Source organism: Urocitellus parryii, chromosome 1 (assembly GCF_045843805.1).
Source record: "Urocitellus parryii isolate mUroPar1 chromosome 1, mUroPar1.hap1, whole genome shotgun sequence".
NCBI lineage: Eukaryota > Metazoa > Chordata > Mammalia > Rodentia > Sciuridae > Urocitellus > Urocitellus parryii.
This window is the reverse complement of record NC_135531.1, coordinates 50883829-50911487: the sequence shown is the minus strand read 5'-3', so window position 1 is coordinate 50911487 and position 27659 is coordinate 50883829. Positions and strand designations below refer to the sequence as shown.

The following is a 27659-nucleotide window of genomic DNA, read 5'->3' as shown; positions in this document are numbered from 1 at the left end:
ATAAGACATAAAGGTGACATTTTATGGAATAAATTAAATTAAAATGTTTATTACTTTTTTTCTTTTAAATTATTATAGGTACACTCAGATCTGATCGAATACATCCAGTAGGGAATTTCACTCTGCATGATCTTTTGGCTGTTCTTCCGATAGTAGACCCAGTTTTAGTTGTTAGAGTAACAGGTGCACAGCTGCTTGAAGCACTTGAAAATGGGGTATACAAGTACCCAGCTCTCGATGGGAGGTATGTATAAACATTTCTAATAAGTGACACACTCATCAATTATTTTTTTATATAATGAAACTAAAATATATGACTTCACATTTTTAAGGTTTGAATTTGTAAAACTTTAAAATGTTAATGTGTAAGGGTGATGATAAAATCATCTCAAATTTTTAGTAGTGTGAGACTGATAAAGTATTAGAATGTAAAAAATATACTTCCTATTAAAAATTAGAGTTATTTAGTTGTTTATTGGTATATTTGGGTAGGTCCTTTCAATTTTTAAGTATCTAAAATTTTATTTTTAAAATTACTTTTCTTATTTGAGAAATAAGGTACTATTTTGTGGTCAGGCTTTACATACAAATCCCACTATAAAATTTGTAGGCAAATCAGAAAAACTAGTAGACTTACAGATTTGGGGTGCATCTCTCCCTTTCTCTTTTTTTAAAAAATTTGTTTTAATTAGTTACATATGACAATAGAATGCATTTATGCACTTTGATATACATAGATGAGATATAATATCTCATTTTTCTGAGTGTACATGTTGTAGAATAATATTGGTCATGCAGTTACATATATACATAAAGTAATAATGTCTGTTTCATTCTATATCCGTCCTATCCGTACATCTCCTCCCCTCCCTTCACTTCCCTCTACCTAACTATTCTTCTCTAGTGCCGCACACCTTATTGTGAATTAGCATCTGCATATTAGAGAAAACATTCAGCTTTTGATTTTTTGGGATTGGCTTATTTCACTCAGCATGATATTCTCCAAATCCATTAATTTACAGGCAAATGCTGTAATTTCATTCTTCTTTACAACTGAGTAATATTCCATTGTGTGTATGTGTATGTGTGTGTATATATATACATACATACACATACATACACATATCACATTTTCTTTATCCATTCATCTATTGAAGGTCACTTAGGTTGGTTCCATAATTTATCTATTGTGATTCGAGCTGCTATAAATATTGACGTGGCTGCATTACTGTAGTATGCTGATATTAAGTTCTTTGGGTTTAAACTGAGGAGTGGGATAGCTGGGTCAAATGGTGGTTCCATTCCAAATTTTCTGATGAATCTCCATACTGCTTCTCATAGTGGTTGTACCAATTTGCAGTCACACCAACAATTTATGAGTGTACCTTTTCACTCCTATCCTTGCCAATATTTATTGTTGCCTGTATTCTTGATAAATGCCATTCTGACAGGAGATGAAATCTTAGTGTAGTTTTGATTTGCATTTCTCTAATTTCTAGAGATGTTAAATACTTTTTCATATATTTGTTGGTTGGTTGTTATATTTCTTCTTCTGTGAAGTGTCTGTTCAGTTCCTTATCCCATTTATTGATTGGGTATTTGTTTTTTGGTGTTAAGTTTTTTGAGTTCTTTTGTATCCTAGAGATTAATTAATCAGAGATGCATGTGGTAAAGATTTTCTCCCAATCTCTCCTCACATTATTGATTGTTTCCTTTGCTGAGAAGAAGCTTTTTAATTTGAATCCATCTCATTTATTGATTCTTAATTTTACTTCTTACACTTTAGGAATCTTTATAAGGAAGTCAGATTCTAGGCTGACATGGTGAAGATTCAGGCCTACTTTTTCTTCTATTAGGGTCAGGGTCTCTGTTGTAGTGCCTAAGTCTTTGATCCACTTTGAGGGTTTTTTGTACAGAGTGAGAAACAAGAGGATGAATTTTATTTTGCTACATATAGATTTCCAGTTTTGCCAGCACCATTTGTTGAATAAGCTATCTTTTCTCCAGTGAATGTTTTTGGCACCTGTGTCTAGTATGAGATAAACATATTTATGTGTGTTTGTCTCTGTGTCCTCTCTTTTGTACCATTGGTCCACAAGTCTATTTTGGTATCAATACCATGCCATTTTTGTTACTATGGCTCTGTAATATAGTTTAAGGTCCAGAATTGTGATGCCTCCTGCCACTTTTCTTGATAAAGGATTGTTTTAGCTATTCTGGGTCTTTAATTTTTTCAAAATAAATTTTATGATTGCTTTTTCTAGTTCTATGAAGAATGTCATTGGGATTTTAATCAGAATTGCATTAAATCTGTGTAATGCTTTTGGTAGTATGGCCATTTTGACAATATTAATTCTGCCTATCCAGGAGCATAGAAGATCTTTCCATCTTCTGAGGTTTTCTTCAGTTTCTTTCTTTAGTGTTCTGTAGTTTTCACTGTAGAGGTCTTTCACCTCTTTTGTTAGATTGATTCCCAGGTATTTTTTTGAGGCTATTGTGAATGGGGTAGTTTCCCTAATTTCTATTTCAGTGGATTCATTGCTGATATATAGGAATGCATTTGATTTATGGGTGTTGATTTTATATCCTGTTACTTTGCAGAACTTATTTACTAGTTCTAGAAGTTTTCTGGTGGAATTTTTTGGATCTTCTAAATATAGAATCATGTCATCAGCAAATAGTGACAGTTTGAGTTCTTTACATATTTATATTTCTTCTAATTCCTTTGGCTAGAGTTTCAAGAATGATATTGAATAGAAGTGAAATATTCTATATTCATTTTCAAGAAAAGTGAAGCAGGAGGATCACAATACCAGACCTTAAATTTGTTACAGAGCTAAATTAATAAAAATAGCATAGTATTGGCACCAAAATAGACTTGTGAACTAGTGGTACAGACTAGAGGACAAGAGACATACCCACACAAATACAGTGGTGAAAGAGGACATTCTTGTCTTGTTTCAGTTTTTAGAGAGAATGCTTTCAATTTTTCTCTATTTAGAATGATGCTGGCCTTGAGTTTAGCATATATAGCTTTTACAATGTTGAGGTATGTTTGTACTATCCCTAGTTTTTCCAGTGTTTTGAACATGAAGGTGTGCTGTATTTTGTCAAGTGCTTCTGTATCTATTCAGATGTTCATATGATTCTTGTTTTTAAGTATTAATATGAATTATGTTTATTGATATCTATATGTTGAACCAACCCTGCATCCCTGGGATGCACCCTACTTGATGGGGGTGCACTATCTTTTTAATGTTTTTGTATGCAATTTGCCAGAATTTTATTGAGAAGTTTTGCATCTATGTTCATTAGGGATATTGGTCTGAAGTTTTCTTTCTTTGATGTGTCTTTGTCTGGTTTTGGTATCAAGGTGATATTAACCTCCTAGAATGAGTTTGGAAGGGTTCCCTCTTCTGTTTTGTGGAATACTTTCAGGAGTATTGGTATTAATTCTTCTTTGAATGTCTTGTAGAACTCAGCTGAGAATCCGTGTGGTCCTGGGCTTTTCTTGGTTGATAGGCTTTTGATGGCATTTTCTATTTCATTATTTGAAATTGATCTGTTTAAAACATGTATGATATCCTCATTTAGTTGGGTAGTTCATATGTCTCTAGAAATTTGTTGATTCTTCGATATTTTCTATTTGATTGGAGTATAAATTTTCAAAATAGTTTCTAATTATTTCTGTATTTCAGACATGTACATTGATATTTCCTTCTTCATCTTGTATTTTAGTAACTTGAGTTTTCTCTCTTTTTCTCTTTGTTAGCATGGCTAGGAGTTTATCTATTTTATTTATTTTTTCAAAGAACCAACTTTTTGTTTTGTCAATTTTTTCAGTTGTTATTTTTGTTTTGATTTCATTGATTTCAGCTCTGATTTTAATTATTTCCTATCTTCTCACACTTTTCATTGTTTTTTATTTGTTTTAATTAGTTTTATATGACAATAGAATTCATTTATGTACTTTGATATATCACACTTATATGGGATATAATATTTAATTCTTCTGAGTATACATGTTGCTGAATCATATTGGTAATGTTAATTTGAGGGCTTTGAGATGTAGTGTAAGGTCATTTATTTGTTGACTTTTTATTCTTTTAATGAATGCTCTCAATGCAATAAACTTTCCGCTTAGTACTACCTTCATAGTATCCCAGAGATTTTGATATGTTATATCAGTGTATTCATTTACTTCTAAGATTTTTTTAATTTCATCCTTGATTTCTTCTATCCATTCACCATTCAATAGAACATTATTTAGTCTCTAATTGTTACAGTAGCTTCTATTTTTTAATTTTATCATTGATTTCTAATTTCATTCCATTGTGATCTGATAGAATGCAGGGTATTATCTCTGTTTTTTTTTTTTTTGTATTTACTAAGGGTTGCTTTAATAGCATAAGACATGGTCTATTTTTAGAGAAGGAGCCATGTGCTGCTGAGAAGAAAGTAGATTCACTTGTTGATGGTTGAAATATTCTATATATGTCTCTTAAGTCTAAATTATTGTTCGTATTATTTAGTTCTATAGTTTATTTGGTTTTTGTTTGGTAGATCTGTCTAGTAGTGAAAGAGGTATGTTAAAGTCATTCAGTATGATTTTGTTGTGGTCTATTTGACTCTTGAAATTGAGAAGGTTTTGTTTGATGTACATAGATGCTTCACTGCTTGAGGCTTAAATATTTATAATTGTTATGTCCTGCTGATATATACTTCCCTTAAGAAGTATGAAATGTCCTTGTTTATCTCTTCTTATTAACTTTGGTTTGAAGTCTACTTTATCTGAGATGAGAATGGAATCCCCTGCTTGTTTACACAATCCATATGAGTGATAAGTTTTTTCCTATCCTTTCACTTTCAGCCTGTGGATGTCTTTGCCCATGAGGTGAGTCTCTTGAAGACAGGATATTATTGTGTCTTGCTTTTTAATCCAATCTGCCAATCTCTATCTTTTGATTGATAGATTTAGGCCATTAACATTCAAGGTTATTATTGAGATATGACTTTTATTCCCTGTCATTTTGATTTTTTTCTGGTTTTTAATTTGACTTAGTTTCTCTCCTTTGGTTAAATATTCCTTAATGTCGATCCTCTCTTTGCTGGTTTTCACTTAATCCTCATGGAATATTTTGTTGAAAATATTCTGTAATGTAGGCTTTCTAGTTGTGAATTCTTTGAATTTTTGTTTATTATGGAAGGTTTTAATTTCATCTTTGAATCTGAAACTTAATTTTGCTGGATATAAAATTCTTGGTTGGCATCATTTTCTTTCAGAGCTTGAAATATATTATTCCAGAACCTCCTAGCTTTGAGGGTATGGGTTGAGAAATCCTTGGAGATCTGAATTGGTTTCCCCCTGTACGTAATTTTGATTTTTTTTCTCTCACAGCCTTTAAGATTTTATCTTTATTCTCTGTGTTATTTATTCTCATTATAATGTGTCTTGGTTTGAGTCTGCTGTAGTTTTGTACATTTGGGGTCCTGTAAGCCTTTTGTATTTGATTTTCTTTTCCATTCTTAGGTTTGGGAAAATTTTTGTTATGATATCATTGAAAAGATTGTGATTCCTTTGGTTTGTGTCTCTACTCCTTCTATTATAATCTATTCTGATAACTCTTAAATTTGGTCTTTTCATGTTATCCCATAATTCTTGTCTATTCTGTTCATGGTTTTTTAATCATCTTCTCTGAATGGTTCAAATCTACTTTCAAGATTATATATTTTATCTTCATTGCCTGACTTTCTGTCTTCCAAATGGTCTAGTCTGTTGGTGATGCTTTCTATTGAATTTATAATTTGGTTTACTGATTCCTTTATTTTGAAGATTTCTGCTTATTGTTTTTTTAAATTTTTTGGTAGATGTTGCTAGACCTTTATTTTATACATTTATTTATATGTGGTGCTGAGAGTTGAATCCAGTGCCTCACACATGCTAGGCAAGTGCTCTACCACTGAGCTACAACCCAAGCACTCTGCTTGTTTATTTTTTTTCACAATCTCTCTTTATTGAAGTGATAATTCACTTCCTGTATCTTTTTATTTGATTTTACTCCTTAAACTATCCTTTACTTCACAGATTATTCTGAACTCCTTCTTGGATATTTCTTCTACTGTGTTATTAGTGGCTTCTGTTATCTTGGTTTGTTTGAGGCGCATTGTTCTCTTGGTTTTTCATGTTGTTTGTGTGTTTTCCCATCTCGAAGTAGGATTAAGACAACACAAATTCTATCCTGTGGACCTATAGTATCCCTGAAGTTTTCCAGCACCTTGCCTTTATGGTGAGACCAATATCAACAGCACCCAGTATAAAAAATATATAGCCTTAACCTAATAGCTCCCACTAAAGCATCTACTGCTTTCTCACATTAAACCAAAATGATGAATTCAATAACTCTCTATAGTATAAACAGAAAATTTGTTAAAATGGTTTGCAATTTCAAATGGTGGATGAGAGAATAGAGGTAGCATAGTCCACGATGTCCATGAGGGAGGAATGAAGAAGCTAGAAGCAGAAATTCACAGGAAAAGTGGACAAGGAGCCAACAGAGATTGGCTGATGGTTGGAGAAAAGTTGGAAAGAAAATCCAAGAAAACAGACAAGTGAGAGGAAGAATACAAACAAAGAGAAAAAAGTAAAGACATAAGAATGTAACAAAATTGCAAAACACCATTCATATATCATTGTCCTCCACACACTGATGCATGAAGAACACCCTGTAACAAATATTATAGAGATATCAGGGAATTGAAAAATAAACAAACAAATAAATAAATAAATAAATAAATCTATCTCAATGGAAAGTCAAAGTGTTTCCATCAGTGTTCAGAAGCTTCTCAGCCCTATCTCTGATGTCTATCAGGATTACCAGGCCCACAGCAACCTTCTGAGACACAGTCACTATCCCACCAATCTGGTCTTCAGATATCTCAGGCTCAGTCACACTGCAGTCCCAAGATCTCAATGCTGTTCCTACTTATGAATAATGCTGTTATGAGAATTCATGCACAAGTGTTTGGACATAATTTTTTCATGTCATTTGGGCATATACTTAGTAATAGAACTTCTTGATCATATGGTTAGTCTAAATTTTTTGAGAAACTGATTGTTTCCCAAAGTGGCTACATAATTTTACATTGTTCAGCATTGTATGAAGGTTTTAGTTTCTCCACTTCTATGTGAATACTTCTTGTTACCTTTTTGATAATAGCAATCCTAGTAGATGAGAAATGGCATCTCATTTTAATTTGCATTTTCTGATGGCTATTGATATTGTGGATATTTTCATGTGTTTATTGGCCATTTGTGTATCTCCTTTTGAGAATGTCTAATTTTATATTTTGCCTTTCAAAAGTGGGTTATTTTGTTTTTGTTATTGAGTTACATAAGAGTTCTTTTTATCTTCTAGATAAAAATCTCTTTTCAGTTGTGATTTGCAAACTGGAACACGAAAGTTTTTTAATTTTTGAGAAATACAGTTATTTTTCTTTTGCTACTTGTCTTTTATTGCCATTTTATGAAACCATTGCCTAATCCAGGATCACAGAGATTTATACCTGTTTCTTCCAAGACTTCTATAATTTTCGCTCTTTCCTTTGAGTCTTTGATCCATTTTGAGTTGTTTTTTTGTGTATGGCATAAGATGTTAGTCCAATTTTTTCTTTTACATGTAGGTATCCAGTTGTTTGAGACTATTTGTTGAAAAGCCTGTTTTCCCCATTGTATTGTCTTATTACTCTTGTTACAACAGTTTACTGTATGTGTAAAGGTTTATTTCTGGTCTTTCATTGGGTTACATTGATCTATTAGGTCTATCCTTATAGGCAATACCACACTGTCTTGATTACCTTTGTAATAAGTTTTAAAAATAAGCTATGAACACTTCAACACTGTAATTTCAGGATTATTTTGACCATTTTGTGTTCCTTGTGTTTTCAAAATGAATTTTAGAGAATGCTTCTCAATTTCTTAAAAAAAAAGAAAGAAAAGGCAGGTGATATGAATAAAGTTGAATCTGTAGCCCAATTTGGGGAGTTTTGCATTTCTTAACAATGTTAAATCTTTCAATTCAACAGTGTAGAATGTCTTTTAACATTTGTTTAGTTCTTTTAATTTCTTTATACAGTGTTTTGTAGTTTTCATAGTATAATTCTTGTAGTTTTATTACATTTATTCCTAATTATTTTATATTTAGATCTTTTGTAAATGGAATTGTTTTCTTAATCTTATTTCTCACTATTCAGTGCTAATATAAAGAAAATTGATTTTTATAAATTGAGTTATTGAATTAGTTATGTTTTTACATCATCATTAACATTGTGTTGCTAATATGGTGAATAAACACAAGGAAAAACTTGTACTATGAATGGTTTTCTATGTATATAGTTTAGGTGAAGTGCTTAGGAAGCTCTATAAGCACCTTCTTTTTCAAAAGTAGAAATGCTTATTTAACATAAGTGCAGTTAAAAAGACTAAGCAGCTAGTATAGTTATTTAAAAAAAATACTTTTGTTGTAGATGGACAGGAGACGTTTATTTCTTTATTTTTATATGGTGCTGCTGAGAATCGAACCCAGTGTCTCATGCATGCTAGGCAAGTGCTCTGCCACTGAGCTACAGCCCCAGCCCCCATATCATTATTTTTCTAAGTAGTTTGACATCTTGATGTTAAGTGGAGGCATGTGTCCACAAAGGGATTTCATACATGATTTTTAACTGAGCCTAGTTTAGAGCCTAGCCTCTAAACTTTAATTAAATTGTTGGCTTTCTTTCAACCTGTACTTAAATTATTTGACCTTATAACTCCTTATCTTATGTCCTTCTTCCCAGTGTTCTTCATTTTTTCTAGGGAACTTGCAGAGATGAGTAGAAATAGATTTTATGAGACTTGCATATATTCTAGTTCTGGAGGCAGTTCTTTCTTTTAGAGTTACACTGGTATAAAGTTATTTTATGTCATTTGCTTTTTAAATTATAGAATTATTATAGAATCTCACATGTAGTAAGGCATTTCTTAGACTGGTAATTGATTTTATAGGACTGCATGGAATTAGGAGGAGGCAAATTAATATTTTGGCTTATTTTCTGAAATAAAGGCTGAGTGGGGAGGTCTAGTAGGAATATAAGGGATTTTTTTGAGTCAAAACTAAAAAAAAAATCAAAAAATTATTACAGAGTAGTACAGATTTTATCTTGGTCAAGTGGGTGTTAGTCAAATATTAAGATTCTAGTTTGGTAGGGCTAAAAGAATCCAACTAATATGCATAAGTATAATGCACCAATAAAAATATGGAAAAAAATTAAACTGAGCTAAGAAGAATTGAAAGTTTTAAAAAATCGGTATTAGGAAGGATGCAGTAATAACAAAGAGATGATATTTCAGCAACAGAGAAGTGATTTCTAGGTCCATATCAGTGATGGCTGATCTGAAATTGTTGACATATGCTTTCCTTTGCTTGGAGGTGGACCCTAACTTGCATCATTCCCTCTGTTGACATTAGTTAGGCTGGAAAGGAGAAACTGAGACAAATACCAAAATCAAGCCAAATGCAGACACAAGACAGTGCTTTTTTTCACTGAACAAACTATTGGGCAAACATTTGCATATGTCCTGTCTCAGGTTATTATAAATAATCATGAAAATTCTGTGTACAGAAACTTTATATTTAGTCCTAATTACTAATATATATTTGCAGGAAAATACTAGTGATTTTGACTGTTATTATGAAAAGCCATATTTTTCCAGCTAAGGATTACCTTTTTTTTTTTTTAATTTGGTACCAGGGGTTGAACCCAGGGATGCTTAACCCTGAGCCACATCCCCAGCCTTTTTAATATATTTTTATTTTGAGACAGGGTCTCACTGAGTTGCTTAGGGACTCGCTAAATTGCTGAGACTGGCTTGGAACTCATGGTCCTCCTTCCTCAGCCTCCTGAGCCACTGGGATTACAGGCATGTGCCACTGTGACTGGCAAGGGTTAACTCTTTAAGTCCAGGATTTGAATTTTTTATTTTGGCTGAAACTTATTTAGATATACTTTGTTCTTTTCTGCCTTCAAATGAATCACTAAAGTTTATCCTATGTAGAGACTCATGGTCTTCATCATTAACCTTGTAATGTGCTGAAGATTTAAGTATATGCAAATATTAATGATATAAGCCCTCAGAAAGAATTCAAGTAAATTGAAGTACCCACTTGGATTTTGCTTTCTAGAAAAAAGTTCAAAATGTCGGGTTTGTAGAATTTTGATAGCTTTATTGAGATATAATTCATATACCATATAATTTACCCATTTAATGTATATAATTGAGTCATGTTTAGTGTATTCATGTTATGTATCCATCATCAGTCAAATTTTGGAATATTTTCATCATCCAAAGAAGATGCCTATACTCCTTAGTGGTCACTCCCCATTCCTATGCAATCACCACTCTACTTTCTGAATAGATAGATTTTTCTGTTCTGGACATTTCATATGAAAGTAATCATATAATATGTGGTATTTGTGATTGGACAAGACAATAAATTACCATTATTTAAGCCACTCACTTTATGGTATATTCTGAAATTCAGGGACTCCCAGAATCCCTTGTTGAAAACCATTTATATGAAATAATAAACTAGGAATTTGATTTGAAATATGCATTTTATATGATAGGTTTTTATCTATGTCTTTGAAAATATTTTTAATATAGATGATTATTAAAAGATAAAATAAGAAAATCTCCATATAATGCCTCAAATGAGAACTTGGTCAGTGTTTTAGATTTTTCTTTTTTTAACTTCTTATTTATAAATAATTATAGTTTCATAGGAAGTTTACAAGATTAATATGAGAGGTTTTAGGTTCCTTTCCCTTAGTTTTTGCGAAAATTGCCTCTTACATAGCTATAGTACATGATCAAAGCCAGGAAATCGATACTGGTGCAGTGTGTTTGTATAATTATGTGCAGTGTTATCATATGTAGTCACCAGCACAATCATGATACAGAACATTTATCGTAAATATCTCCCTATGTGGCCCCCTTTTAAGTCATACCTGTTCTTTTTCCACCATCCTTCTCTAATCTCTAGCAACCATCATCATGTTCTCTATCTCTATGATAATTTTTTTTAATTTTGAGAATATTACATAAAATAAATTATAAGCAGTGTGACCTTTTATATTTGCTTTTCTCACTCAGTGTCCTTCAGATCCATTTAAGTTAGTGCATGTGTCTGTTTATTACTGATTAGTATTACATGTTATAGATGTACCATAATGTAACCATTACATTATATTGAGGAATTCCAGTTTTAGACTATTCAGATAAAACTGCTATTATTATTAGTGTACAGGTTTTTGAATATAAGTTTTCATTTCTGTGATAAATGATCAGGAATGTAATTGTGGGAGCATGTGGTAAATATGATTATTTTCTAAAGAAAATGCCAAACTGCTTTCTAAAGTAATTACACCATTTCCAACAGCAGTGTATGAGAGATCCCAGTTTCTCTGCAATTTTATATTATTTCTATTTTAAAATTTAACTTTAAAATAGGTATACATTGGTTTAAAGTTCATTTCTCTAATGAATAATGAGCACTTTTAAAAAAATTTTACTCTTTTTTTTGCATTACAATTCTTAATACACATATATACCACAGTTTATCATATCTCTGTTTGTATATATGGTATGTTGACACCAAATTTGAATTTGGTGTCAAATTTTTTTTTAACTTGTCAGTAGACCTTTATTTTATTTATTTATATGTGATGCTGAGAATTGAACCTAGTTATCACACAATGCGAGACAAGCACTCTACCACTGAGCTACAACTCCAGCCCAATTAGCACTTTTCAAGTGCTTATTAATGATGTTTATCCTCTGATGAAATGTCTATTCATGTTTTGGGGCTATTTTCTAATTGTTTTTGGTTTGCTGTTGAGTTTTAAAGGTTCTTCATACATTCTAGATGAGAGTTGTTTGTGAGTTGTGTGATTTGTAAATATTTTCTTCCAGTCTTGTATTTTCATTTTCTTAGTAGGGTTTTTCATGGAGAATGAGTTTTTGATAAAGTCCAATTAATTCATTTTTTAATGCATCTTACTTTTGGTTTCATGTCTGTGAACTCTTCACCAAACCCTAGTTCTGAAGATTTTCTCCTGTGTTTTCTTCTAGAAGTTTTATAGTTTTATGTGTGAGGTTTAAATCTGTGATTCATTTAAAATATTAAATACTTTATAAGGTATGAGAGTCCTGTTGAGTTAGAGGTTTTTTTGTTTATTTTTGCCTGTGGATAGCATATCTTTCTGATGTCATTACTGTCTTTTCATCATTGAATTATTTTTTTACTGTTGCAAAAAATTAGTGATTGTGTGTTTCTATTTTTGTTCTCCATTCATGTCCCTTGATCAATATGTCTTCCCTATCAATACCACATAGACTTGATATATATTATGTCTTAAAACCACTTTATTCTTTCTCAAAATTGTTTTAATGATTTTAACTCCTTAACCTTTCCATATAAATTTTAGAATGAATTGTCTACAGCAACAGAAAGTATTGCTGAGATTTTTAATAGGAATTATGTTAAACCTTTATATCAGTTTGGGGAGAATTGACATCTTCACTGTCATGAATCTTCCAGTTCACGAAATTGTGGTATGTCTCTACATTTTATTTAGTTTTTATTTGATTGCATTTTGTAGTTTTCAGCATACAAGTTCTGTACATGTTTTGTTAGGGTTACACCTGAGAGTTTCATTGTTATGCACTATTATAAATGGTTTATTTTTCTAATTTTGATTTCCATCTGCTCATTGATATATAGAAATATATCATTGAATTTTGAATGATGATCTTGTATCTTGCAACCTTACTAGTTCCAGGAACATATTTGTATGCTCCTTCAGATTTTCTTTGCTAACCATGTGTCATTACAATTTTGCAAATATCCAAAAACAACTTCATTTACACACTTTTATTTTCTTTTCTTGTTTTATTGCGCTGGCTTAGATGACTAGCACTATGTTCAGATTTGGTGAGAGCAGATATCTTTGTCCTGATTTTAGGAAGAAAAAATACTCATGTTTTCATCTTTAAATATGATGCTAGCCATGCATTTCTTGAAGATGTTCTTTGTTAAGTTGAACTAATTTTCCTGTATTCCCAGTATTCTGCAATTTTAAAATTATGTGTTAATTTTTTTCAAATTCTTTTTATGAATTCATAGAATCATGCATTTTTGCCTTTTGAAGTTGTTAATTTGCTAGATAATGTTAATTGATTTTTCAAATTTTGAACTAGTTTTACATCTCTGGAATAAACTGCACTTGGTAATGGTACACGTTTATTTTTATACACTACTGAATTCTAATATTTTGTTAAAGATTTTATGTCAGTATTTATTTATTTTGTTTTAGTTTCTGTATTTTTAATTTATATATGACAATGAAATGCATTACAATTCTTATTACACATATAGAGCACAATTTTTCATATCTCTGGTTGTATACAAAGTATATTCACACCAATTCATGTCTTCATACATGTACTTTGGATAATAATGATCATCACGTTCCACCATCATTTCTAACCACATGCCCCTTCCTTCCCCCCAACCCCTGTGCCCTGTCTAGAGTTCATCTGTTCCTCCCATGTTTCCTCTCCCTATCCCACTATGAATCAGCCTTCTGAAAAAAATTGGCATTTGGTTATTTGGGACTGGCTAACTTCAGTTAACATTATCTTCTCCAGTGCCATCCATTTACCTGCAAATGCCATGATTTTATTCTCTTTTATTGCTGAGTAATATTCCATTGTGTATATATGCCACATTTTTTTACCCATTCACCTATTGAAGAGCATTTAGGTTGGTTCCACAGTATAGTTATTGTGAATTGTGCTGCTGTAAACATTGATGTGGCAGTGCACCTATAGTATGCTGTTTTTAAGTCCTTTGGGTATAGACTGAGGGGAGGGATGGTCAAATGGTGGTTCCCTTCCCAATTTTCCAAGAATTCTCCATACTGATTTCCGTATTGGCTACACCAGTTTGCAGTCCCACCGGCAGTGTATGAGTGTACCCTTTTCCCCACATCCTCCCCAACACTTTTTGTTTGTATGCATAATAGCTGCCATTCTTACTGGAGTGAGATGAAATTTTAGAGTGGTTTCGATTTACATTTATCTAATTGCTAGCGATGATGATTATTTTTTCATATATTTGTTGATTGATTGTATATCATCATCTGAGAAGTGTTTCTTCAGGTCCTTGGCCCATTTATTGATTGGGATATTTGGGGTTTTTTGGTGTGTAACTTTTGAGTTCTTTATGTACCCTAGAGATTAGTGGTCTCTCTGATGTGTGAGGGGTAAATATTTGCTCCCAAGATGTAGGCTGTCTATTCAACTCACAGATTGTTTCTTTTGCTAAGAAACTTTTTAGTTTGAGTCCATCCCATTTATTGATTCTTGATTTTAATTCTTGTGCCACAGGAGTCTCATTAAGGAAATTGGGGCCTAATCCCATATGATGGAGATTATGGACTATTTTTTCTTCTACTAGACATAGGGTCTCTGGTTTTATTCCTAAGTCCTTGATCCATTTTGAGTTGAGTTTTGTGCATGGTGAGAGATAGGGGTTTAATTTCATTTTAATGAAAATTATAGAACCCTAAAGAAATAAGTCAAAAAAGACCTTAGAAGATGGAAAGATTTACCTTGCTCTTGGATAGGCAGAGTCAGTATTATCAAAATGACCATATTTCCAAAAGCACTATACAGATTTAATGGAATTCTGATCAAAATCCCAATGACATTCCTCACAGAAACAGAAAAAGCAATCATGAAACTCATGTGAAAAATGAGAGACCCAGAATAGCTAAAGCAATCCTTATCAGGAAGAGTGAAGTGGGTGGCATCACTATACCAGATCTTAAACTATACTACAGAGCAATCATAACAAAAACAGTATGGTATTGGCACCAAAACAGATTGGTAGACCAATGCTACAGAATAGAGGACACAGAGACTAACCCACAAAATTATCTTTTTGTAATATGGAGAAATATTGGATGCCTAACATGAGTTGTAAAGTGTTCTTCATCTTTTTTTTTAACTAAAATTATAGAATTAGTGTCAAGTAGTTAGTATAATTTTTTAGTAAAATGCTTTGGGCTGATACATTCCTTTATTTTTTGAAACTTAACTCCATTGCAAGCATATACTACATTTATCCATTTACCTAATTGTGGACATGTGGACTATTTTCAATTTTTCCTTTTTAAACAGCACTGCCATAGTATATACTCACACACAATATTGTTCTGTGTAGATGTGCTAACTTTTTCTAGGAAAAAGTCAACCAGGAAATAAAATTATTGGGCATGTACATATTTAGATTTACAAAATTGCCCTCCGTGGAGGACATAAAAATTAACTCTTTCCTTCAGAGTACAAATTTCACACTTTCTCATTTGATATTGTCAGTTACTTTAATTTTTGCCAATTTTATTATAAAGAATTACTCCATAATTTGCTTGTACATAAATAAAATGTAATGAGAATTTTGGCACAATTCCCAGAGTACTTGATTTAACACTTATTGTTCTTTACTAGCCATACCATTTGTTCATTTTCTGTTACTATAATAAAATATATAAGGCTGAGTAAATTATAAAGAAAAAATGTTTCTGTAACACATAGTTTTAGAGACAAAAAATCTAAACAACATGGTGACAGCTCAGGCAAAAATATTCACCCAGTGTCCCTACATGTTATTTGCTAATGTATCAATTACAGTGAAAATCAGGTGTATTTTTTCCCATTGTCTGTGTGATGTTTTTCTGTAATCAGGACTTATTGTGTGGCGTGTGTTCGGGAGTAAGGTATTATATTCATGATCTAGATACATATTGGAAGCTTGACATTTTGGGTGATTTAGTTTTTATTGATTAAAACAAGCAGTGCTGCTTTTTAATTTCTTTATGTTATCTAGATACATGCATTATTTTATCTTAGTTTTATTGCTGTATTTATCACTTTTCTACTAGGCAATACTGTGATACTGAATATTCAGTTTATTGTTTTATTTTATTTGAATGAATGATTGCCTAATAACTTCTGTGAATTGGTACCAAAACAGGACAGCTCCTTCCAGTTTGAAACTTCAAGGGAATGGACAGGTACAATAGGAATAGAAAAGAGAGCAGGCATTGGAACCAATATGAATAGTCTTCCAAGAATGTCATACAAGACTGAGTTTATGAATTTAGAAGGCAAACTTTGCAAACTTTGTTTTTCCCAGACTATCCTAATAATGATCTATCAATTATTAAAAATCTTTCTAGCCATTTCTTAATGTTGAAGTAATAGTCAAGAAGAAGCCACCTATTTCTTACATTTAAAATGAATTCAATTAATAAATGAGCCAACATGAGAGTAGAAAAGATGGTGAAAGGACATCATTACCCTAAATACATGTATGAAGACATGAATGGTGTAAATATACTTTGTATACAACCAGAGATATGAAAAATTCTGCTTTATATGTGTAATATGAATGGTAATGCATTCTCCTGTCATAAAGAACAAGTAAGAATAAAAAGTTTTAAAAACTAAAAAAGAATTAGCCAACATTTTTAACAGACAAAACATGTCTGTTCTACACTGTATTCCTTTAGTAACTTGAGGAAGAAAATGGAGACAACAGTGATCTCAGACTAGTGTAGAGTTGTTGAAGAATAGAATACTTTTTTAAAAGATGTGTTTTATTACTACATTACAGTTATACATAATAGTGGCATTCATTTTCATATAATCTTACATGCATGAAATGTAATTTGCTCCATTTCTCTCCAGTACTTTCTCTTTCCCTCTGTAACTTCTTCCCCCATTACTCTCCATCTCTACTGGCCTTCCTTCTATTTATTTACTGTTCTTTAATTAGTGCTTTATAGATAACACATAAAGGTGAATGCACTTGGTATAATCATATATGTATATAGCATAATCTGGTCAATTTCATTCTATAGTTCCTCCTTTTTCCTATTCTTCTTCCCTCCTATTCATTACTCTTTCTCTATTACACTGATCTCCCTTATATTTTCATGGGATTCTCCACCCCACCATTTTTTCCCCTTATTTTGCTCTAGATTCCGCATAAAATAGAAAACATTTGACCCTTGACTTTTTCAGTCTGGCTTATATCACTTAGCATGATGTTCTCCAGTTCCATCCATTTACCAGCAGTTGTCATAATTTCATTCTTTATGGCTGAATAAAATTCAATTATATATGTATACCTATATAGTTTCTTTATTTATTCCTATATTGAAAGGTACCTGGGCTGGCTCTATAACTTAGCTATTGTGAATTGTGCTTCTATAAATATTGATGTGCCTGTATCATGGTAGTATCTGATTTTCATTCTTTTGGATAAATACCAAGGAATGTGGTAGTTCATTATATGGTGGTTCAATTCCTAGTCTTTTGTGGAATTTCCATACTGCTTTCCAAAGTGGCTGTACTAATTTTCAGTGCTATCAACAATTTGAGTGTACCAATTACCCCACATACTCACCAGCTTTTATTATTATTTGTATTCTTGATAATCGCCATTATAACTGGAATGAAATAAAATCTCAATGTGGCTTTGATCAATTTTTCCTTGATTGGTAGGGATGTTGAACATTTTTTCATTTATTTGTTGGCCATCTGTATTCCTTCTTTAAGAAATTTCTGTTTTGATTTTTTGCCCATATATTAAATGAGTTATTTATTCATTTGATATTAAATGTTTTGAGTTCTTTATGGATTCTAGACATTAATCCCATCAGAGGAGTGGATGGCAAAGATTTTATTCCATTTTGTAGGCTGTTTCTTCACATTTTCTTTGCTGTGTGGAACCTTTCTCATTTAGTGCCATCTCATTTATTTTTTTCTTGGTTTTATTTCTTGAGCTTTAGGGGTTAAGGGGGCCAGGTACCTGCACTAGTATGTTGTAGTGTTTGATTCTATGTTTTCTTCGAGCAGTTGTAAAGTTTCTGGTTTAATTCCTAGGTCTTTGTTACATAGAGTTGAGTTGACTTTTGTGCACAGTGAAAGGTAGGGGTCTAGTTTCATTCTTTTACATACAGATAACCAGTTTTTCCATTTGTTAGAAAGGCTATGTTTTCTCTACCATGTTTTTGACATTTTTGTTGAATATTCAGTACCTTATGTATGTGGGTTTGTCTGTGTTTTCTCTTTTACTGTATTTGTCTTCAATTCTGTTTTGATGCCAGTACCATGCTGTTTTTGTTACTATAGCTCTGAAGTATAATTTGAAGTCAGGTATTGTGATGCCTCCAGCATTGCTGGCCTTGCACAGGATTGCTTTGGCTATTCTAAGACTTTTATTTTTCCAAATAAATTTAGATCTGATTTTTCTAGTTATATGAAATACATCATTAGTATTTTGGTGGAGATTATATTGAGTCTACAATGCTTTTGGTAATATGATCATTGACAATAGTAATTCTACCCATCCAAGAACATAGGAGGTCTTTTTTTTTTTAAATCTTCTAAGGTCTTCAAATTCTTTCTTCAGTGTTCTATAGTTTTCATTGTAGAGGTGTTTCACCTCCTTAGGTAGATTTATTCCCAAGTATCTTATTTTTTTGCAGTTCTTATGAATGGGATACTTTGCCAGATTTTTTTCTCAGCAGATTCATTATTGGAGTAGAAGAAGATAATTGATTTTGTATGGTAATCTTGTATTCTGCTGCTTTGCTGAATTTGTTTATCAGCTCTAGAAATCTTGTGAAGTTTTTTTAGTTTTCTAGATATAAGAACATGTCATCAGGAAACAGATATAATTTGATTTCTTTTTTCCTATTCCTTTTAATTGTCTTCTCTTGCCTTATAGCTCTGTCTAAAGTTCCAAGAACTGTATTGAATAGGAATGGTGAGTGGGAGTGGACAGCCTTGTCTTGATCTGGATTTTAGTGGAAATTTTTTTTTCAATTTTTCTCCATTCAGTACGATATTAGCTTTAGGTTTGCTACATAGAGCCTTTATAATGTTGAGTAAGTTCCTTCTGTCCCCACTTTTTCTAGCATTTTTAACATGAATGGGTACTGAATTTTGTGGGCATCTTGTAAAAGTCCCAAATCCTAATGCAGTCCAAATTAAGAAGACTTAATAAGAAATCTTCCCATCTTGGCATGCGGTATCATAAATAACTCTTGTCTGGTTTGATCTAACTTTTCATATTGCATTGATAAATGTTCCATTATTATTCAGTATTGTAGACCTCAACACAATTGATTGTACTTCTTCTAATGTTGTAAGCATTAACTGGAATCATTCTTTCTATATTTGTTTTTGCTCTTCTTTGTCTCTATTTTCCCTCTTGAATTACCTTGAATGCTCCTACTTCAAATCCCCCACCCCCATTTTTATTTTTTATGTTAGTTTTTATTATTTTTTCTATCTTTTTTCTTTTTCTTTGCCCACTTTTCTTTTATCCCCCTTTCAACTATATAGCATAATAGTAATTTTACTATTAATAATTAGTTTTCCAATCTATTTAAGAACATTATTACAATTTTATACTTGGATTAGAGAAACTGTGGAGAACATTTTCAGTAAGTTTTATTTACCTAAGGTTTATTAGCATATGGCTTTTGCTCAGAAGTGATTGAAGTTTAGGGTTTGGTATCTTAAAGTGATGTTGGATTATGGGCATAACAAAGAATACACATTGAGTAGTAATATCAATACTTGGATATTTGCCCAGCCTGTAGCACTTAAAGGAAACATTCTCACTAAATAGTTCCTTGCATAAAAGTAGAAGAGGGAATGATTCCAGCAAATGAGTAGACGTACAAACAATAAGAAAAAGCAGAGGAACAAGCCACCTCAAATACCCCACAACACTTCAACAACTGATCCACTGGACACCACAGTGGAGGAAAGGTCAGATAAAGAATTTAGAAAGTTCTAGTTAAAATGTTCAGTGAACTAAAAGAAGATATAAGGGATGAACTAAGAAAATATAGGAAGCGAATGATCATTTCAATAGAGTGGTAAATTCTGAAAAAGATCCAAACAGAAATCCTTTACATGAAAGACTCAATAGATCAAATTTAAAAAGGCAGTTGAAAGCATCACCCATAGAGTATACCACATAGAAGAGATGCTTAGGCCTTGAATACAAAATGTATAGTCCTGAAAATAAAGTTGTCAATAAGGAAAAGATGTTAAGAGACCATGACCAGAAATATTTTAAAAACTGGAATAGCATTGAGACCAAATCTAAGAATCACTGGTGTAAAAGAAGGCATTGAAATGCAAACCAAAGAAATGCACAACCCTTTCAGTGAAATAATATGAGAAAATTTACCAAACCTTAGGAATGAAATAGAAATTCAAATACAAGAGGCATTTAGAACTCCAAATAGACAAGATTAAAGATCCTTCTAAGATACATTATAATTGAAATGAATACAAGGATAGAATTTTAAAAAGCACAAGAGAAAAATGGGAGGTCACATTTGCAGGTAAACCAATTAGACTTTCCACTATTTTTTTCAGCCTAGACCCTGAGGTTCTCCATTGGCTGTGTGTTTTATCCTCAGGAAATGTCCTTTTGTAGGCCCAAATATTTGAATGAGAATTGAGCTGGCAACTATTAGACTTGCAGCTGTGGATCCTCCTAGAGGTGCTGTGGTACAGGAGCTGCTTGCTGTGTTGTTGCGATGTTTTTGTCAATAGATGCTTATTAGTCAAGAGGCCAAAGTCAGGGTTCTTGGAAGATGCTTTGTCTGCTGTTTCTGTTGGGTCAGGGCTCAGGGCTGTTATGCTTACTGCTGTGAAATGCTGGGTGCTGACTTCTCTCTGCTGGGACTTGTCATAACCCTATCCAAGGATTCAGTGGTTGTCTGCAAATCTTGGGCCTGTGAGTGCAGGATCTCTGTGCGTGATTTTTGGCACAGAAGTTTCCATCCTGGCTGCTGCAAATTACTAGGATTTTAGGTGTCAGCTGGTCCATCTTTGCCTGAACTTCCATGAGGCTGGGTTGGAGTTAGCACTTCTCAGGAGTGATTTGCTCTCAGGTAAGACTCCATCTTACTCCTCTTGTCTGCAGTGAAAGGGAGGGAGTTCCAGTAATCATCAGCCAACAGAGATCACTCTACAAATTCCTTCTAGATGGATTACTGAAACAACCTGTTTCAGAAGCATTCTGTATGATTTTATTATTTTGTTTAGGTGGAGGAAGAAACTATATTAACTTAATTTCTTCTAAGGAGGCCACCTTGCTGTGGACTCTACAGAATGGCTGCCTTGCCAGGCATAGCATTCTGCCCATAATTTGAATTGAACTCTTTCACTGTCTCTGTTGCATCAGTAGTTTTAACTTGGTTTGCTTTTCTTTCTGACTATTGTTAAGGAAGTAAGCTTATGGGATTTTTCTCTCCCTTTTTCTCTTGTTGTTCCTCCTCTCTCTAACCTCCCTCTGGTCAGGGGTCAGGGTTAAGGAATTCTTTTCCCATTTTCTGCTCCAGTATCCAAATTCCAAGTTCCTCCAAGTCTCAAGCTGTCCAATATTGAGTTTTACTCTTGTCACTCACCTGTCTGATCAGCTGTTGTTTCACTGCTTTATTTCTGAGCTGTACAGTTACAAGTTGCTGCCCAGATCCACTCTGCCATCTCCTGAGTCTGAGAATAGAATTCTTGACATTCTTTTTAAGTAGAATAAAATAAACTAGAATTACTATCATCCCCCTGCCACTTTTTTAATTCTAGTACATTTGGCAAGTTCTTCCCAGTTGTGTAATCTCTAACTTTTACACCCATTGGCAGTTTCAGCAGCATAAAATGTGCTCACTTAAAGTTTTAATGATTTCTCTTACTTAGTATGTCTTTTATAGAATTCCAAGAATATATTTTTAAATTACAGATTTCCTCAAGTTGCTGGAATACAGTTTGGATTTGATCCAGATGCAGAACCAGGACACCGAATCATAAGAGATACTGTAAAAGTTCAAGGACAATACTTACAGAAAAAAAAAATTTACCTCCTTGCTATTAAAGAGTATATTGCAAATGTGAGATTAATTTCTTTTGAAAAGGCTTTAAATAAATTCATTATTTTATGTTACTATATATTAATTTTAATGTATATAAAAACATAATTTTCTTTCTGATTATTTCAGATCCTCTGTAATTTAAATAAATATTTTCCATTATATTTTTATGATAATTAAATTTATTACATATAGGTATGATTTCATTGTTTTTATTATTAGATTTAAAAATACAGAGCATCTGAAATTCATGCTTATTCTCTAAATGATTGAAAGTGCCAGAATAAAAAATTCCATAAAGGATTGCTGAACTTTAAATTTAATGATAAACACTTCTAACACATTTACATATTTTGTTTATATCATATTTAGTCATGTAGAATAAACTTTGATGACTAATTTATAAGGACTTTGATTCAGTGGGTTCTTCTGTATCTGAGTCTGGAACAGTGAAGATCCGACAGGAAGCTTGTCGGATTATTATTCCACATTATTATTCATTTAATGAGTTTCAAATAGGTTCAGGTATCCAAGTCTAAGAAGATCTCCCAGTTGAGGGGAGGCTGTTTCCACAGCTGTGTTTAGATATTTATGGTAGGTGACCTATTCTCTTAAGGCTGTTAAGCAACAGAGCTAAGGATAATTTCAGGGGGATATTGTCTAGATCCTAGGAGTGGGTCAGAATTTAGAATATCAATTTACATAAAAGAAAATGTATGTCTTGGTATATGTGCATGATATTCACTTCAGTCCCAACAGTTAATCTAAAAGATATACATTAATTTATTCATATTTTAGACTAAAAATTAAAATGTTTTGATATTCCAGGGGAAGGATGGTTACAGTATGCTTAAAAGTTGTCCTCGAATGTTTGACACAGAAACTGCACAAGTACTTTCTACAGTAGTCATGAATCACTTTGAGTCAATAAAAATATTGCAGGGGAGGAAGAAGTGCCTTTCAGGTCATCGAATGAGTTTAATTACTACTACAAGCAAATCACCATCACTAACAGGTGATAATATAGTTTTCTTTTATTAGAAGTGCTTCTTTTTTGAGCAATTTTTTATTACCTTCAGGGCATTGGAAAATAGTTTTTGGCTTCTTGTTTTTAATATATTTTGGGAAATAGGAATAAAATAAAGGCTGAGATTTATTTGCCAAGGTGTAAAAAGCTAGATCGAAGGAAAATACAAACATTTATAAGAAAGGTAAAAACAAAAATTCAAAGCTTAAAAGCTCACATAAGTGAAAATTGTATATTTTTCAAATTCTACTCTTTCACTATCTTAACTACTCCCTCCCAACTTCTAATTAGTGAGATTGGCATCCTGTAAAATATCTTGTTTATTTTTCCTATTTGATAAGCACTATTCATTGCCATCTAGAGTTCATCTTATTGATTTGGTTTAGAGCTTTTATTCTTTTAAAAATTATCAGTTAACAATAGTTAAAGACAAGAGTGGGCTAAACTCATAATGGGTTTTTATAATTGGTTAATTGATAAAATAATTGTCTTCCTAAATATACCCATTTTCTGAAAGTTATATTCATAGTTTTGAAAGCAAATTACATATTTTTAATACAAGAAAATAAGGTTTTTAATGACCATACTTGGTAATAACCATACTTTGTGTCCATTTGGTTTCTTTGAAACATGAAATAAGAAGATATAATTAAAAATATCACATTATAAAATATATAATCTAGTACATCTTTTCATTTAAATGAAGTATACACTGAACTGATAATCTTCTTTAGAATATATATAATAATATTTTGAAAGCTCTTCTTAAAAAGTTTACATATTCATGGGGTATCTAGGATGTTTCCATACATGGTGTAATCTTCAAATCAAGGTAAATACATGTATCTCTTCAAATATTTATCATTTTTCTTTATAATCTTTAAAATAAAAATGAATTAACATCCTTTTGATAATATATACATTTAGTAAATGATGAAATTTTATTCTTGGTTGTACAGTTGATAGTGAAGAATGATTATTCAGAGAAATTCTGATTAAAATTTTTTCATTAGTTATATATAATTTTTAAGTATTTATTTTTGTAGTCATGATGAATTTAACTGGTTTTACTGTACTTATAGCCTTTGAGGAAGAGTCAAATAAACCATCATCAATAATTGCAGTACCTGGCATTGAAGGACGAATTTGCCACATTTCTCAGGATATGAAAGAACATTTGCACCAACTTAGAATTGAAAGAAAACAAGGCTTAAGAACTTTTCCCACCATTAGTGATAATACGTCTGAGAATTCTGATTCTGATTGAAATATAATATGGGTATTATGTTTTATTAGTCAGTGCCAAAGTGAATCTGACCAATTAACACAATTTTAGCATTGTTAAACATAGTAATGTAAATGATCCTTTTGTACTGTTCTAGAATTGATGTTAATTCAAAGAATATTACTGTAAATGTTCTTCTTATTTGAGTCTTATCAAGTCATATAAGTTTTGACTTTTCTGTGGTTATGCAGGAAACAATATTTGTACACATATATGTACACTTGTAAATAAGTTTGTGATTTAAGTATATTACATAATGTTTCCAGATTAAATTACTTCACTGTTCACCTTTTTTTACAGTATTTATTTATATATTATCTTTTTTTCTCTCTTAATTTTGCTTTGCTTATTTTTTCTATCTAAAATAATATACTTTTCCTTCCATTTTTAGTTTAAGACTACTTTAGTTTGTTATTATGACTAATTTAATCCAGAATTTTAAAAAATAAGGTAAATTTATCTAACACTGATCATTACTATTCTTTGTAACTTTAATGAACAATGTTGTAAAGTATGGAAGCAATGGGATAATAAATATTTTTAGAAGTCCTGAGTTTTTCATCTTAAATAGACAAAATGCTTTTTAAAATGCAGTTTGCTTACATTATAATTTCAATTAAAGAAATCTTTCTTACCAGAAAACTATGAGAAGGAAAGATGTAGTACTTACCAGGAAGCCATAATGAAAAATTTTGCTTCATAATTATTTAAAATCAGATTGGACAAAATTCAAAATGGGTAATTGATTAATTGATCAATAAAATTATGGTCCTTTCTAAATATACCTCATCTATGATAGTTTTAAGTTTATAATTTTTAAAAAAAATTTTTTAGTTGTCAGTGTACCTTTATTTTATTTATATGTGTTGCTGAGAATTGAATCCAGTGTCTCACACATACTAGGCAAGCACTCTACCATTGAGCTACAATTGCAGCCCTAAGTTTATAATTTTTAAAGTAAGTTTTCCTTCCTTTTTTCAGTTAAGAGCTGTGCATATTGTAATTATGGAAAAGGGACATTTTCTATTTTAGGAAGGCTATGTGTATCTTTTTCTAGTTTGTAGAAGGAAAAAGACATACTGAATTAGTGTCTGTATTGTAAGTTGTGAATAATAGTAACCATGTAGTACATACATTAGCATAGTTAATGTAAATAGGAGTTTATCTGGTAGAAGGAGCTTTAGTGGTGCAGTTTTCATTTAATTTCCTTTTATTTTTAGCTCATTATTAATCATATGCAGAAATGAATGGCTGACATACATACATACTGATGATTATCTCTGATGAATACCTGATAATAGAAACATAGTAATTAGAAACATTGCTTCCAACAGTAATTTTATATTTCATTTTATGTGATACCCAGTAGATTTCTGGACTTTTTATTTTTAAATTAGAATCATGAGAAAATCACAAGGATTTTGTTCTGAAGTTCTTAGGATATGTGGCCATCATTTAAGTTGGGTTTAGTCATGGTCAAAACTTGAATTGAGGGCTGTGGATATGGCTCAGTGGTTGAGTACTTGCCTACTTGCCTAGCATGCATGAGGTTCTGGGTTCAATCCCTAGTACTGAAAAACAAAAAGAACAGTAAAAAATTTGAGCATCATTTATAAAGTGGACATTCATTCAATGAATACTTATTGTACACACACTGTTCACTGAATGCATGAGGGGACTTTGTATGTATGTGTTCTTGTTTACTGTTTGCAGATATATTTTATATGAAAGTTTCTGAGCAGATAGAAACGTAATCAAAGTTAAAACTTTTACAACACTACCACAGATGAAAATTGAAATAAGAGCATTAGTAAGAATAAAAATATAGTATGTCTTTAAAATGGGCTATTACTTGACTATATTATAACAATATTAACCTTAATAATTACTTGTATTAATTATGAACAAACACTTGTTACATATTAAATAATTTTGCTTGGGAAAGATGACAAGCATAAAGTGGCTCTTCAGATTGTGCTAATCGAAGTAGGAACTTAAAGATATTTTCTCAGGAAACTAGCAATTATGGTGCTTTAAAATTTAATTTAAATTCATATTCAGAGAAAGCCGAGAAAGAATTTATAACTTTCTTTGAAAATCCTTTACAGTGTAATTACGCAGTATAAAATATGTTTGATAGTTTAAAGCACCTAAGAGAATATTTTATGCAAGCTTCTGAAGCCATTTGTAAATTTTTAATCCTTAAAGCAGAACTCTACTAGCTGAGGCTTCTTAAATAGGTTTCCTCTAATTATCCTGAATTGATAAGATTTATGATAGTTTATACTTTTCATAGCCTTAACAAGTTATTACTCTACTTTCTGAAGTTTCCCATGTTTCACTTTTTTCTTCCAGTACTTTTTTTTAACTTTGTTTTTCATTTTATTTCAGGAAGTTATTCTATATGCTGATATAAAATTGAAAAGTTTCAAAAAAGTATGCAGAGAAAAAGGTTCATTTCTACCCCTACATCCTCACTAATATTTTATTTCCTTCTGAAATATTTTTTGTGTATATTTATAAAATCACAGTGTTTTTTCTTCTGTTGTTCTTTTTAGGTATACATGACAGTGTGTTTTGACACATTATACATACCAGGAGTATAACTTATTCTATTTAGGATCCCACTTTTGTAGTTGTACATGATGTGGAGTTTTCTGTGGAGTATTCACATATGAACATACAAAAGTTATGTCTGATTAATTTTACTGTCTTTTCTATCCCATTTCCCGTCCCTTTCCTTCATTCCCCTTTGTCTAATCCAGTGAACTTCTGCTCCCCTTCCCTGCATTGTGTGTTAATTTACATCTATCAGAGAAAATATTTGGCCTTTGTTTTTGGGGGATTGGATTATTTCACTTAGCATGATAGTCTCCAGATTCATCCATTTACTGGCAAATGCTATAATTTCATTCTTCTTTATGCATAAGTAATATTCCATTGTGTATGTGTCCATGCATCTGTTAAAGGGCACCTAGGTTGGTACCATAGCTTAGCTATCTGTAGTATACTGATTTTAGCTCCTTTGGATATATAGTAAGGAGTGGTATAATGGGTCTAATAATGGCCCCATTCCCAGTTTTCTGTGGAATCTCCATACTGTTTTCCATAGACGACATCAGTTTGCAGTCTCACCAGCAATGCTGAGTGAACCTTTTTCCCCACATCCTCGCCAATGTTTATTGTTACTTATATTCTTGATAATTCCCATTCTGACTGGAGTGAAGTGGAATCTTAATGTAGTTTTAATTTGCAGTTCAAGGAATTAAACAAGCACTTTACTGT

The 27659-nt window shown here is 31.8% G+C and overlaps 1 protein-coding gene across 1 annotated transcript in view; it reads left to right on the top strand.

Annotated features, from left to right (window-relative positions):
* The window catches only part of LOC113184231 (snake venom 5'-nucleotidase-like), a 51802-nt gene extending 27446 nt beyond the window's left edge, over positions 1-24356 (top strand). The window contains exons 5-8 of the mRNA XM_026390871.2: positions 79-244; positions 21936-22083; positions 22891-23077; positions 24172-24356. Of these exons, the coding sequence (XP_026246656.2) occupies positions 79-244; positions 21936-22083; positions 22891-23077; positions 24172-24356 (686 nt within the window). The remainder of the gene's footprint in view (positions 1-78; positions 245-21935; positions 22084-22890; positions 23078-24171) is intronic.
* The last annotated feature ends 3303 nt before the right edge of the window (positions 24357-27659 follow it).